At 35.4% G+C, this 15,219-nt stretch overlaps 1 protein-coding gene across 1 annotated transcript in view; it reads right to left on the bottom strand.

Moving 5' to 3' along the window:
- The window catches only part of zgc:63587 (uncharacterized protein LOC393431 homolog), a 92,175-nt gene that overhangs the window by 54,188 nt on the left and 22,768 nt on the right, over positions 1-15,219 (bottom strand). Inside the window, exons 5-7 of the mRNA XM_056464124.1 lie at positions 11,876-11,999; positions 5,672-5,806; positions 2,320-2,437 (exon numbers count right to left, since the gene is read on the bottom strand). Coding sequence (XP_056320099.1) covers positions 2,320-2,437; positions 5,672-5,806; positions 11,876-11,999 — 377 coding nt within the window. The remainder of the gene's footprint in view (positions 1-2,319; positions 2,438-5,671; positions 5,807-11,875; positions 12,000-15,219) is intronic.

The following is a 15,219-nucleotide window of genomic DNA, read 5'->3' as shown; positions in this document are numbered from 1 at the left end:
ACACAGTTCAATGTCTCTGTGTGTGTGTGTGTTTAAAGGGAAACATCTGTATACTTCACAAGGAGAACAGTATTGTCTATGGAGAACAGCGCAATGAAGCACATGAAACGGACAGCAGGTCTCTATGCTGACTGCCAGGAATGTCACAATGCATGAATGCTTGCACACGACTGAAGTTACAGGAAAACACTTATAATGTGATATGAAAAAATGCAGGAAGCTTTACATTTAGTTATTTAACAGACGCTTTTATCTTACAACTGAGGAGGCGTTCTTCGATTCAACAAGAGGTGATACACACAAGGAGGCCTAATTATACAAAGGAACTCTTAGTGCTCAGAAAATGAAGTGCTAGAGCAAGGAGGAGAGTTTTTATAGAGGGAAGAGCGTTTCTACAGGTGGTTTGTCAAGCCCACTCACCTATGTGAGGCACACTTTATAAATGCACAATGTTAATAATACATTTTTGTGATTATATGGAGAGATTGTAAGAAAGTGTCTGGTACAAATCTGCAGAGCTGGCGCAAGTGAAAGAGTCTGTCTTCTACTTGTGGTTTGTCAAGCCCACTCACCTGTGTGAGGCACACTCAGGATTGCATAATGTTTTGAGGTTGTTATGTGGTGTGGTGGGGGATTGATAGGTCCTGCTGATTCTGCTGATTTTTTTAACCCATCATTAAGTCTATTTATTTACTTAAGTAAATGTGTGTAAATATATATTTATTTAGTTTGTATATACATGTCAGTAATGTTAATTAATAAAATGCAAATGTTTATAAGATTTACCTACAAAACAGTTTGTGAAGTAATATTTCTGTCCTTAGTAGAGATACAGTGGGTACGGAAAGTATTCAGACCCCCTTTACATCTTTCACTGTTATATTGCAGCCATTTGCTAAAATAATTTACGTTCAATTGTCTTCCACATTAATGTAAACAGCATCTCATATTGACAGAACACAGAATTGTTGTAGATTTGTTCAAAAAGATAATCTAAAATATCACATGGTCCTAAGTATTCAGACCCTTTGCTCAGTATTTAGCAGAAGCCCCCTTTTGATCTAATACAGTCATGAGGCTTTTTGGGAAAGATGCAACAAGTTTTTCACACCTGGATTTAGGGATCCTCTGCCATTTCTCCTTGCAGATGCTCTCCAGTTCTTTCAGGTTGGATGGTAAACGTTGGTGGACAGCCATTTGTAGGTTTCTCCAGAGATGCTCAATTGGTTTTATGTCAAGGCTCTGGCTGGGCCATTCAAGAACAGTCACGGAGGTGTTGTGAAGCCACTCCTTCGTTATTTTAGCTGTGTGTTTAGGGTCATTGTCTTGTTGGAAGGTAAACCTTCGGCCCAGTCTGAGGTCCTGAACACTCTGGAGAAGGTTTTCGTCCAGGATATCCTTGTATTTGGCCGCATTCATCTTTCCCTCGATTGCGACCAGTCGTCCTGTTCCTGGAGCTAAACAACAGCAACATTACGCCACCACCATGCTTCACTGTCAAACTGTATTGGACATCAGTGCCTGGTTTTCTCCACACATACCGCTTAGAATTAAGGCCAAAAAGTTCTGTCTTGGTCTCATTAGACCAAAGAATCTTATTTCTCACAATCTTAGAGTCCTTCAGGCGGGCTTTCATGCGTCTTGCAGTGAGGAGAGGCTTCCGTCTGGCCACTCTACCATAAAGCCTCGACTGGTGGAGGGCTGCAGTGACGGTTGACTTTCTACAACTTTGCTCATCTCCCAACTGCAATTCTAGAGTTCAGCCACAGTGATATTTGGGTTCTTCTTTACATCTCACCAAGGCTCTTCTCCCCGATAGCTCAGTTTGGCTGGACGGCGAGCTCTAGGTAGGGCTCTGGTCACAAACGACTTCCATTTAAGCATTATGATGTTCGCCCACTGTGCTCTTAGGAAACTTAATGCAGCAGATTTTTTTTGTAAGCTTGGCCAGATCTGTGCCTTGCCATAATTCTGTCTCTGAGCACTTCAGGCAGTTCCTTTGACCTCCTGATTCTCATTTGCTCTGACATGCATTGTGAGCTGTAAGGTCTTATATAGACAGGTGTGTGGCTTTCCTAATCAAGTCTAATCAGTATAATCAAACACAGCTGGACTCAGATGAAGGTGTAAAACCATCTCAGGGATGATTAGAACAAATGAACAGCACCTGAGTTAAATATATGAGTGTCACAGCAAAGGGTCTGAATACTAAGGACCATGTGATATTTCTATTTGTTGCTGTTTTTGACTTTTTATAAACTAGTAATATATGTTTTATTGGGTCGTGTTTGCTCTGAACAGAAAGAGTCTGATCCTTACCCTTCTCTTCAGACGGTCTCTCTCTTTCAGTGTGAGCGTGTCGGCTTTGGCGATCACAGGAACAATGTTGACTTTACTGTGAATCGCCTTCATGAACTCCACATCCAGAGGCTTCAAGCTGGAAAACAAAAATAAACAAATCAGATACACCTTCATTCAAGAGACTAACAGTTGTCCAGCTATTCAGTCGTACTGGCAAGATGTAATACAAGTAATACAGAATATTTTTCGTGATGGAATTGACTTTTCTTTTACAACAATTATAGTATAGCAGCCAACTTTAATAGTAGTATTTTTTGAAGAAATGAAGAAATGAAGAAATAAATGAATAAACAAACAAATGAAAATAAATGAATGAATAAAATGAATAAATTAACCAACAAATGAATAAATGAATAAATAAATAAGAGAATAAATGAATGAATAAATAAATTAATAAATTAATAAATTAATTAACAAATGAATAAACGAATAAATAAACAAATAAATGAATGAATAAACAAATGGATAAAGGAATGAATATATAAATGATTAAAATAAATGAATGAATGAATAAATAAATGAATAAAATAAATAAATAAATAAAAGAATGGATAAACAAATGAATACAACAAATAAATGAAGTATATATATGAATGAATGAAGAAATGAATAAATAAATAAAAAATAAATGAATAAATAAATAAATAAATGAACAATAAATAAATGAATGAATAAATAAACAAATGAACAAATGTATAAATGAGTGAATAATAAATAAATAAATGAATGAGTTAATAAACAAAAATGAATGAATGAAAAAAACATAATTGTATAAATGAATGAATGAATAAATGAATAAATAAATAAGAGAATAAATGAATGAATAAATAAATGGATAAAGGAATGAATATATAAATTAATAAAATAAATGAATGAACGAATAAATAAATGAATAAAATAAATAAATAAAAGAATGCATAAACAAATGAATAAAAAATAAATAAACAAACAAATGAATAAATAAAATGAATACAACAAATAAATGAATTATGTATGAATGAATGAATGAATGAATAAGGAAATGAATAAAGAAAAAATAAATAAATGAATAAATAAAATGAATACAGCAAATAAATGAATTATATATGAATGAATGAATGAATGAATGAATGAATGAATGAATGAATGAATAAGGAATTGAACAAATGTATAAATTAATGAATAAATGAATGAATGAATAAATGAACAAATGTATAAATGAATGAATAAATGAATGAATAAATGAATGAGTGAATAAACAAAAATGAATGAATGAAAAAAATATAATTGAATAAATGAATGAATGAATAAATGAATAAATAAGAGCATTAATAAATAAATAAATAAATAAATAAACGAATGAATTAATTAATTAATTAACAAATTAATAAACAAATAAATAAACAAAGAAATGAATGAATAAACAAATGGATAAAGGAATGAATATATAAATGAATAAAATAAATGAATGAATGAATGAATGAATAAATAAATGAATAAAATAAATAAATGCATAAACAAACGAATAAACAAATAAATAAACAAATAAATAAACAAATAAATGAATGAATAAACAAATGGATAAAGGAATGAATATATAAATGAATAAAATGAATGAATAGATAAATAAATGAATAAAATAAATAAATAAAAGAATGCAAAAACAAATGAATAAACAAATAAATAAACAAATAAATGAATAAATAAAATGAATACAACAAATAAATGAATTATATATGAATGAATGAATAAGGAAATGAATAAATAAAAAATAAATAAATGAATAAATAAATAAATAAATAAATAAATGAACAATAAATGAATGAATGAATAAATAAACAAATGAACAAATGTATAAATGAATGAATAATTAAATTAACAAATAAATAAATGAATGAGTTAATGAACAAAAATGAATGAATGAAAAAAACATAATTGTATAAATGACTGAATGAATAAATGAATAAATAAATAAGAGAATAAATGAATGAATAAATAAATGGATAAAGGAATGAATATATAAATTAATAAAATAAATGAATGAATAAATAAATAAAATAAATAAATAAAAGAATGCATAAACAAATGAATAAAAAAATAAATAAACAAACAAATGAATAAATAAAATGAATACAACAAATAAATGAATTATATATGAATGAATGAATGAATGAATAAGGAAATGAATAAAGAAAAAATAAATAAATGAATAAATAAAATGAATACAGCAAATAAATGAATTATATATGAATGAATGAATGAATGAATAAGGAAATGAACAAATGTATAAATGAATGAATAAATGAACAAATGTATAAATGAATGAATAAATAAATAAACAAATAAATAAATGAATGAGTGAATAAACAAAAATGAATGAATGAAAAAAATATAATTGAATAAATGAATGAATGATTAAATGAATAAATAAATAAGAGCATAAATGAATAAATAAATAAACGAATGAATTAATTAACAAATTAATAAACAAATAAATTAATGAATAAACAAATGGATAAAGGAATGAATATATAAATGAATAAAATAAATGAATGAATGAATGAATAAATAAATGAATAAAATAAATAAATGCATAAACAAATGAATAAACAAATAAATGAATGAATAAACAAATGGATAAAGGAATGAATATATAAATGAATAAAATGAATGAATGAATAAATAAATGAATAAAATAAATAAATAAAAGAATGCAAAAACAAATGAATAAACAAATAAATAAACAAATAAATGAATAAATAAAATGAATACAACAAATAAATGAATTATATATGAATGAATGAATGAATGAATGAATGAATAAGGAAATGAATAAATAAAAAATAAATAAATGAATAAATAAATAAATGAACAATAAATGAATGAATGAATAAATAAACAAATGAACAATAAATGAATGAATGAATGAATAAATAAACAAATGAACAAATGTATAAATGAATGAATGAATAAATAAACAAACTAACTAAAAGTCTGCCTATTGTGATTTGATGTTTGTAATTCATTTAGCCTATTAACATTTCTTTTCTATTTTATTTTTTTAGTGTTTTATGCGTGTGGTTTGTACATTTATCTCAAAAGCTGCCGACATTGAGCTTTTCGTTTCTGTGAACAGTGTTTTACTGAAGAAATCCAGCTGCCAATATTGATGATCTTACCACATTTGAACTCAAAGTGAAATGTTCTGATATAAAGACAACTGTGATAGTTTTGGGTGACTGACGTTGCTGTTATGCATCATTTGTGGTTTACTTCTGCATGTATGAATGTTTTACTGATCAGTGATGCCAGAAGATGTGCAGTGTTTTACCCGTGTCCGAATGGAGAGATGAAGTAAAAGCAGCAGTGAACTCTGTTGTCCACGATGTGTCTGCGGTTCAGGCCGCTCTCGTCATGCAAGTATCGCTCAAACTGATTATCAATATACTGGATGATGGTCTTAAAGCTGTCGAAGAGAATAAAGCAGAGGTCAGAGAACAAACTGAAAAGAAAAACTCAGACATAAGAGCTTGTGATTGCATTAAACAAGCACATATACAGACGACAACACATTTTAGAAATGACAAACAACCATTTAATGCAGAAATAAAGCTTGTCAAAACTTTATAGGTTGTTTTCCGGCATAGACTGGCCAAATGTACTATCATACTATTTCTTGACTGCTTTAATTTGTAAAAAAAAAAATAATAAAATAAATAAATAAATAAAAAGGGGCTTTGATCCTAATTGTGCTGTTTTGGTGACTGTCACTTTAAATTTAAATGAGATTGTGCTTTTTTCAAAAGCGGGTGGAGCAAAAAAAAAGCCTGTGTCAGCATAGTGGCAGATTCAAAAACAAGACTAACATCCTATATAAGGGAGAGATGGTCATTAATGGGCGGGGCTTTCCCCCTCTGATGACACGTGCAAAGGGAGAATGTCAATCAAAGTGTTTCTGCAGACTGTTTTTATCAAGTGTGACCATAAAAAATTATTAATAAATGTTTACTATTAGAAGCTGGTTATATTCACATTATGTTGCCACACAGCTGTGTTTAAACTCCTTGTAAAAGTGATTTTTGTATAACAGGCCCCCTTTAATAGAGCCTAATTAGCCGCATTTCCACTATCGGGCCAGTGCGAGCCTAGGCTTTAATCGGGCCAGGCCGGGCCAATAGCCCGGGAGGTTGAGGCCGAAATCATGTCGCGTTTCCACTGTCGGGCTAGTTGCTCGCAGCGCGTCACGCAAACACCGCCCCAGAACGTCCCCCGAATAAAACGTCACACAACCCGCCCACTTCAGCGGGAACAAAAAACTCAAATTATAACCACAAACACAACCTGGCATCACTACGAGAGCTGGAAGATGGAGAACACCGAAGCGATTGCTTTTTTACTGTTTGTGGTCTGTTGGTGTAAGGCCAGACAGCGATCCCTGGATAAGGACATTCGAGTTCGGCAGCATTTACTTCGAACACAGATTTTGGCTGCAAGGCGCAAAAGAGCAGCCGAGCGACGAGAACGACGTATACAACGACAACTGCAACGGCAACAGTGGATGAACATGGTAATATTTCCCGTGATTGTTTTTGTAGCATTTTGTTGTTTATGTGCTATCCATTTTTTCTTCTTCTTAGTGAGTTGATCAAGCGCGATAGCAAAACAAATGTAAGGGAAGAAAGCATCTTGTCTCCTCTTTACCTGACAGGAAAACTCCGCCTTTGTACGTAACCCCGCCCCGAAGCCCCAGTTGGCCCTCCTTGGCCCAAGGTATTCGGCGGGCCAAAAAAGGCCGGACGCTGGCCCAAAGGAAGCCCCGCTTTGGCCTGATTACGCCCCGGAAGTGATAGTGGAAACGCGACTGGCCTTGGCTCGCCCTGGCTCGCTCGCTTTAGGCGCGATAGTGGAAACGCGGCTATTGAGAAGATGAAGCAGGAAAACACACAACATGATAATATGCAGGTAATGTAGATGGTATATTATTTTCATTAATGGTGCATGAAGTCTGCGGGTGAGAGACGGGAGGATATTGTTCTTTCAAACAGGACGTTCCCAGCATTCCTCAGCAAGGCTCAATGACCAATAGAGCAACACAAGACAACAGTAAACAACCTCCAATGTGTAGATTTACCTAAGCAAAACACTGAGCATTTACATTAATATATCAGTCCACTCTTCCATTTAGGAAGGTCATAGTCATACGCAAGGTCTAATATTATAGTGGATATCTGTAATAATAACAATAACACAGAGCTTGTTCACCTTACTAAGGGAAATTCTGCTGACAAACAACACCTCAAGAGTACTGTAAACATACATTATGGTTAGGAAGTAAAAGGTAGGGATTGTTCAGGATGGCGTCACATCAACAACTCGATTTTATTAAACAAAGCTTTAATTGGCACTTAGTTTGGATGGCAGAAAACACCAATAAAACTTCTAAGTCAACAGAACATAACTGCAGACCTTAGGGCTCATTCACACCACAAGCATTTTGCTTAAACAAACAAAGACGCAGCGCTCAGAAATAGTTTGAAAGAAAGTACAGCATAAAGCATGAGGGTATCCGCACATGGCCATTCATTCATTCATTCATTTTCTTTTCGGCTTAGTCTCTTTATTTATCTGAGGTCGCCACAGCGGAATGAACCGCCAACTTATCCAGCACATGTTTTACGCAGCGGATGCCCTTCCAGCCGCAACCCATCCCTGGGAAACATCCATACACTCTCATTCACATGCATACATTACGGACAATTGTGTTTGGACTTGTGGGGGAAAGCGGAGCACCTGGAGGAAACCCACGCCAACACAGGGAGAACATGCAAACTCCACACAGAAACGCCAACTGACCCAGCTGAGGCTCGAACCAGTGACCTTCTTGCTGTGAGGCGACAGCACTACCTACTGCGCCACTGCATCGCCCGTACACAGCCATTGAATGAACTAAACAAAAACGGCTGCCCTGCCTCTGAGCTCTTCTGATTAGTCCACTGCTGTGGCAGTGCTGCATGTAAAAGATCTTTAAACGTTTAAGTCAGGGGTGGGCAAACTCGGTCCTGGAGGGCCGGTGTCCTGCATAGTTTAGCTTCAACACATAGTTTAGCTAATCAAAACACACCTGAACATGCCAATCGGTGTCTCCAAGACCACTAACTATCTATAAGCAGGTGTGTTTCACCAGAGTTGGAGCTAAACTGTGCAGGACACCGTCCCTCCATGACTGAGTTTGCCCACCCCTGGTTTAAGTTCTTTTAACTTGACATGGTGTCTAAGGCCCTGTTCACACATGGTATTAATATGTGTTTTCATCGATACGATCACAAGTAGGCATGAGCCAATACATTTTTGTCAGACTCAAGTCAAGTTGAGTCACTGCTCATCTCAAGTCAGGTCATACAGTAGCTTGGTCTAGCAAGTCACATTCATGTCCATCAAATTTTTGTCAATTTTTGAACTTTTGCAATTTATATTTACATATATAACTTTCGGTTTTGTATGCAATGCATAATATATAACAAACAGTTATTTATTTAACAAAAACAAGTTATTTTGAGTCATTTAACTCAAGTCAAGTCCAAGTCAAGTTGAGTCTTTTTTGGATATTTGTCAAGCAAGTCTCAAGTCCTAAATTTTGCGACTTAAGTCTGACTTGAGTCATGTGATCTCTGGTGATTACTGCTCTAAAATATATTCTTTTTAAATGTCTGGATAAATTTTTCCCCCTTTGAACACAATATATTTTATATTTTGAAAGATTTAAAATATTATGGAGCAATAAACATGTCAGGCTAAATAATGAAAATGAATCATTGACTTCTGCTCTCTTCATTAGTTTAAAAAACACACATCTTTACAATGTAAAACGCCATCTTTGGAGATCTTTTCTGCTGGAGAGGCTGTTGTCCTAGAAAACAAACAAAAAAAAAAAACTACGAAAAAAAATTAAATTAAAAAAATCTTATACCTTAGGAACGGTATTACAGAAGATTTTGGCGGTTTTAAAACCTTGACTTTTCCAAACCGCGGTATACCTTCAAAACGGTTATCGTCCCATGCCTAATCACAAGTGGACAACGCAAAGTACTGGTGTAATCGGGGTCTGAACACTTTGAGCTTGTCAACTTTTGGCCACGTATAAAAGTGATCAAAAGCGAATTAGATTGGATTGTTCTAATAGTGCGAACGTACATGTTGTTGAATGTGGACGAACAGTGGAAGCGTAAGTTTCAAACAGGATTTAAACTTTGCCACGTTGAACCACATTTATGAAATGAAATCAGCTGCTCTACTCCTCTTTCTCCGTTATCTTATTTTTCGTCCAATGGTTCAAAATAACTGAAAAAGCCCATACATAAACATGCACAGCAAACTGTGCAGTATCTTCAGGACTCAGGACACTGTTCATATTTCTGCCGCGCCCCAGAGCGTCATCTGAATAGTTTCAAATTAAATAACATGCAAATGTGCGCATCTGGTGTGTGATACTTTCAACTGTCATGTGCGTGCCGTGTCGCAGATCTGAGCGGGGTATTCGGTGTGTGACGCCATTAAGAAGCATCAAGGGGTGCATCAAAGGCACACATAAGTACGCGTTGTGTCACACCATCTCAAATATTTAATTCTAAACAGCTTTGAGGGATATTGCTTATAGAAGGCAAAGCGTGCAAAGCGTGCAGTACGGCGCATGCGGTAAGCGACTCCCTTCATCAACTAGCATGATCGCATTCATCTAATTTGCTTAAACTAAGCATTCTAATGTATGGCTATATTTTACAAGCAAGGATTCTGACACACCAACATGCAGCAGATGCTTTACGAAATTTGAGGGCTCATGGAGTCAACTGAAAGGTGAGGAATGGACTGTCAGTATCATCAAGCTTAACAACACTAACAGCTGGACTCTGATGTAATATTAGTGCGCACCAAAGTCTACCTGCACGATTCACCCTCCCCCTCTGACGAAAGCATCGGGACCCGCCCAGTGAGCTCCCCTCGATGAAATCAGGGGAGAAGTGGACAGATGAGACACATTTAAACAGCAAATGTGAAAGCTAATGTGTCTGCTTTGTCCACTTGTGATCGGATTGACGAAAACCCATCTTACTACCAGATGTAAACAAGGCCTAAAAAATGTGGCACTCTTGTATATTGGTCACACACTGCCATCAAGCTCATGTTTACATTGATAAGCAATAGAAAAGTAGTGCATTGGAAAAATGCATTGTGTGTGAACAGCCCCTTCGAATGAGCATCAGCCAATCAGAATCAAGCATTTAACATCCTTGAAGAAAAGTGCATAATACATAATATTGCCTTGATTAAACACAAGTTTGATAAATGCTCAATATAATGTTTTCCCTTCAAAAGCGGAACTAACTGAATTCTTGTTTCCATTTCAATAATTACGTTTAAGCCTGGTTTCTACTTCTGCGTAACCCACAGCCCATGTCTTGCCCGTTGTCGTAAATTTATACTTCTGTGCTTTGTTTCTGCTGCTCTGCAACAATACTTCTGAAACACTAGTTGGCAGTGAGGTTTTTTTGTTCCTCTGTGTTGAGTTTCTTTGCTGGTGTTTTGTTTTTTCTGAACGCTACCTTAATGTCCAAGTGGCTCAAACGTGCTCATTTTGAAGTGGGAACCAGCGGACGTGCATCAACTTTAATTATAGCGTAAACACAAAACAAAACTCTCCATCTGGAGCTCCTTCACAGGACTCCACACTTGTAAACACTCGCTCCATTGGGCTCGCGCAGCTCCGGTCCCCGCCCACACTCGTCATCGGTACCAAGCCGACCAATCACAGAGCTTGCGCTACATTAATGACTATTTTATTTAGTTTTTTAGGACAACTATATCTCCAGCAGAAAAGGAGCATCAACATCAAAAGCTACTGGGCAGTCCACGATTCAGGAAACATCTGAAAAACACATCACTTATACACCAAAATACAAACATGCTATAGACCGCAACAGTGCAGTGGCTTACTGTATATCCAAAGAAAAGATCTCCGAAGATGAATTTTCAGGTAATAAAGAAATCGGTGTTTTTGAAACCAATGAAGACAGCAGAAGTGAATGGTTGATCTGAATTATTTTAGCCTAACATGTTTACTGCTCCAAAATATTTGAAATGTTTCTTAACATAAAATATATTGTGTTCAATGAGGAAAAAGTTGTTATTAATATATACCCAGTAATCACAATACCGTGATCCAAGGTTATCCAAGGTTATCAAACCATCAGAATCTTATAGCGGTCCATGCCTACGTGCTAGTCATATTTTAACAATAAAACAACAGTTTAATTCAACAATCTTGTTCCTACAACTTTCCCTCAGGAGCACAAGTCTGTAATAACACACAGTGCATTTTATAACAAGAGGTCTATGGAAGACAAAGAAATGTTTAACCATTTAATGCATATAAAGAAACATCAATGCTAATTCTATACATTTTTTGTCATGTGTGACCAGTGAAAATGCACGTCATGACCACAACACACATAATTATCTCAGTAAACACACACACACTGACCAGTCCTGGCTGTTGATGGCGTCTCCGTATCCCGGTGTGTCCACAACAGTGAGCCGGAGCTTCACTCCTCGCTCCTCGATTTCCACTGTAGATGCTTCAATCTGAACCGTTCGCTCGATCTTCTCTGCACACACAACAAAAACACTCATGTTTACATGTGTAAAAAGTGTGATCAATGTCGTGTTAACAGACTATGCTAATTAGCTGTTAGATGCAGTGGTAACAGACACTTTACTTGAAGGGCGTTCATAAGACTCTAATTTAGTGTGATTTCTTGTGATTAATGTGCTTTGTCTTCATGTGCTTGCTCAGAGGTTTCAGACATGTAAACATAAATGTTTTCAAGAAAATAATCCAGTCTGTATTGCTTAGGGCTTCTTAGAAAACACTCATGAATCTTTTCACGTTGCCTCAATATTTTTTAATAATAATAATAATTCCTTACATTTCTTTAGAACTTTTCTGGGCACTCAAAGCGCTTTAAACATTGGGGGGAATCTCCTCATCCACCACCAGTGTGCAGCATCCACCTGGATGATCCGACGGCAGCCATTTAGCGCCAGACCGCACAGCACACACCAGCTGATTGGTGGAGAAGAGACAGAGTGATGAAGCCAATTATGATAGGAGGTTGTTAGGAGGCCATGATGGCCAGAGGGCATATTTGGCCAGGATACCAGGGATAAACCCCTATTTTTTTTTTTGAAGGACATCCTGGGATTTTTAGTGACCACAGAGAGTCAGAACCTCAGTTTATTGTCTCAATCGAAAGACAACACTCACTGAGCAGTATAGAGTCCCTGTCACTTTACTGGGGCATTAGGACCCACACAGACCGTAGGTTGGGCACCCCCTGCTGGCCTCACGAACACCACTTCCGGCAGCAACCTAGCTTTCCCATGTGGTCTCCCATCCTGGTACAAACCAGGCGCAGCCCTGCTTAGGTTCAGTAGGCGACCATGTGAGAGTTGCAGAGAGTTAGCTGCCGGCACTGCAATGTGATTGTGTGGTAACACTTTACTTGAAGAAGTGTTCATAAGACTGTCACTAAACCTTTATAATCATTACATGACACGTGTCATGAACGTGAATAAGATTTTATGCATGTTTGTAACAACTGTCTTTAGGTGTCATTCTATCAGTTATGACATTTTTAAATACAAAGATAACATTACTGTTTTTGTCTGTCATGACAACTTGACGATACCAAGACAGCTTGTCATAAACCTTTATAAATCTGTCATAAACATGACTGTCATGAGGCATTATAGCTGTGGGCTCTATTTTAACAATTTAAACGCAAAGTCTAAAGCGCAGGGCGCAAAAGCATTAAGGGCATGTATTTTAAGGACGGAAAAATACAGTTTGCGCCCTGGCACATGGTCTAACAGAGTTGAGCTTATTCTCTTAATGAGTTATGGGTGTGTTCTGAGAATAAACCAATCAGAGTCTCATCTCCCATTCCCTTTAAGAGTCAGTTGCTTCGCACCATGGTGCATTTACTATTTACATGGCAGACTTTGTAAGTCGAAAAACTGAACCCTTCACTTGTGAGAAAACGATTAAACAGAGCATCTGCAGCGCGAGAATGAGAGAATGAGCCTCCTCCATTCAGCCTCTACTTTCTCTTTTTTTTTTTTCAATTTTACTTTTTTGGAGTAAGGAAATGGTGGAAACTCAAAGAAATCCATTAGCCTACATATTTATTTCGTTTGTTGAGCGCAAAGATTTGTTTCTAAACTATTTCTAAATTCAGTTTTCATTTGCAGCAAACGAATAAATGAACAATAACAATGAAGTGTGGTCAAAAAAACTGAGTTATGTCCAAACACGACCTATTCTTATGCCCCATATGGTGATGCAGACGTCTCCAAAACCAGACAGGTGGACAAATCTAAACTTGTTTTTAATAAAAAAAATAATAAAAATATGCAAATAATAAATAATAATGCTTATGATAATAATAATAATAATAATAATAATAACAACAACATTATTCAAGTGCAAATTCTCATGAATAAACTGAAAAAATCCCCTGTGGTGAAGGCATGGAGGCAGTGTTTTTTTTTTATATTTTATATATTTTATATTTTATAACACTTAATTTTTTTATTTTTTTTTAATGTTTTTTTTTTATATTTATGTAGAAAATACAAAATTTTGTAACATTTTAACCCTAAGATATTTGTGTGTTTTTGTACATCAAATTTTGTACATAAGCAATGTTTAAGCGTTTGGACTGGCATATGCACATAGCCAACACGCTCTGCGCTGGACTTTAGACCAGCTTTTAGTTGGTCAATGGTGCAGTCTATGTCCAAAATGTCCAATGGTGCAAAATGGATTTGTTATTTAAACAACGAGGCACACAAAGTTACAATTACAGTTGCGCTGGTCTGAAAATAGCAACAAATCGTGCCAAACACGTCTTGCACCTTATTGCGCCGGGTGTATGATAGGGCCCATTGTCATGAATATTTTTCTGATCAAATTTTCAGTGAAAGAAAAACTCATCCTTTTGTTTTGGAAGAAAAAAGAAGTTCCAACTCTTAAATTATGGCTGACAGAGTTAACCGGTACATTACATCTGAAAAAAAAAAATCAGATATACACTAATAGACAAGGTTTTGTTATTTGAAAAAATTTGGTCCCCTTTTATTTCCTTTTTACAAACTTATGATTAAGGTTTACTATGCCTTTAGTACCTACGCTTATTGTTGGATAGCACTGGTGGGTGGTTGGTTGGGGGAATGCATGTTTATTTTTTTTGTTTAATTATTATTTTTATGACTGTTATTATTTTATTTTATTCAAATGTCTAATTGTTTGAATGCAAGTTTTATGTTTATGTTGAAAAAAGTGTATTTTCAAGTACATTTCTGTGAAAATTTCTAATAATTAAAAATTTGAAACCAAATTTTTAGTGGAACAAACTGTATTTGTTAGATTTGTCAAGTTTTGTTGTTTTGGTAACATCAAGTTGTCAAGACAAAATACAAAAACAGGCTGTGATGTATTTGTTCATGTCAAGTTGTCATAAACAATGCCATCTTTGCATTTAAAATGTCACAACTGACACTTAATTAATACAGTTAACTCAATTAATACAATAAAGCAGGGGTCACCAATCTCGGTCCAGGAGGGCCGGTGTCCCTGCAGGGTTTAGCTCCAACTTGCCTCATCACAGCTGCCTGGGTGTTTCAAATATAACTAGTAAGACCTTGATTAGCTTGTTCAGGTGTGTTTGATTAGAGTTGGAGCTAAAATCTGCAGGACACCGGCCCTCCAGGAACAAGTTTGGTGACCCCTGCAATAAAGCATGCAAATAAATCTCATTCACATTC

Source organism: Danio aesculapii, chromosome 8 (genome assembly GCF_903798145.1).
Source record: "Danio aesculapii chromosome 8, fDanAes4.1, whole genome shotgun sequence".
NCBI classification, from domain to species: domain Eukaryota; kingdom Metazoa; phylum Chordata; class Actinopteri; order Cypriniformes; family Danionidae; genus Danio; species Danio aesculapii.
This window is presented reverse-complemented; position numbering and strand designations above follow the sequence as displayed.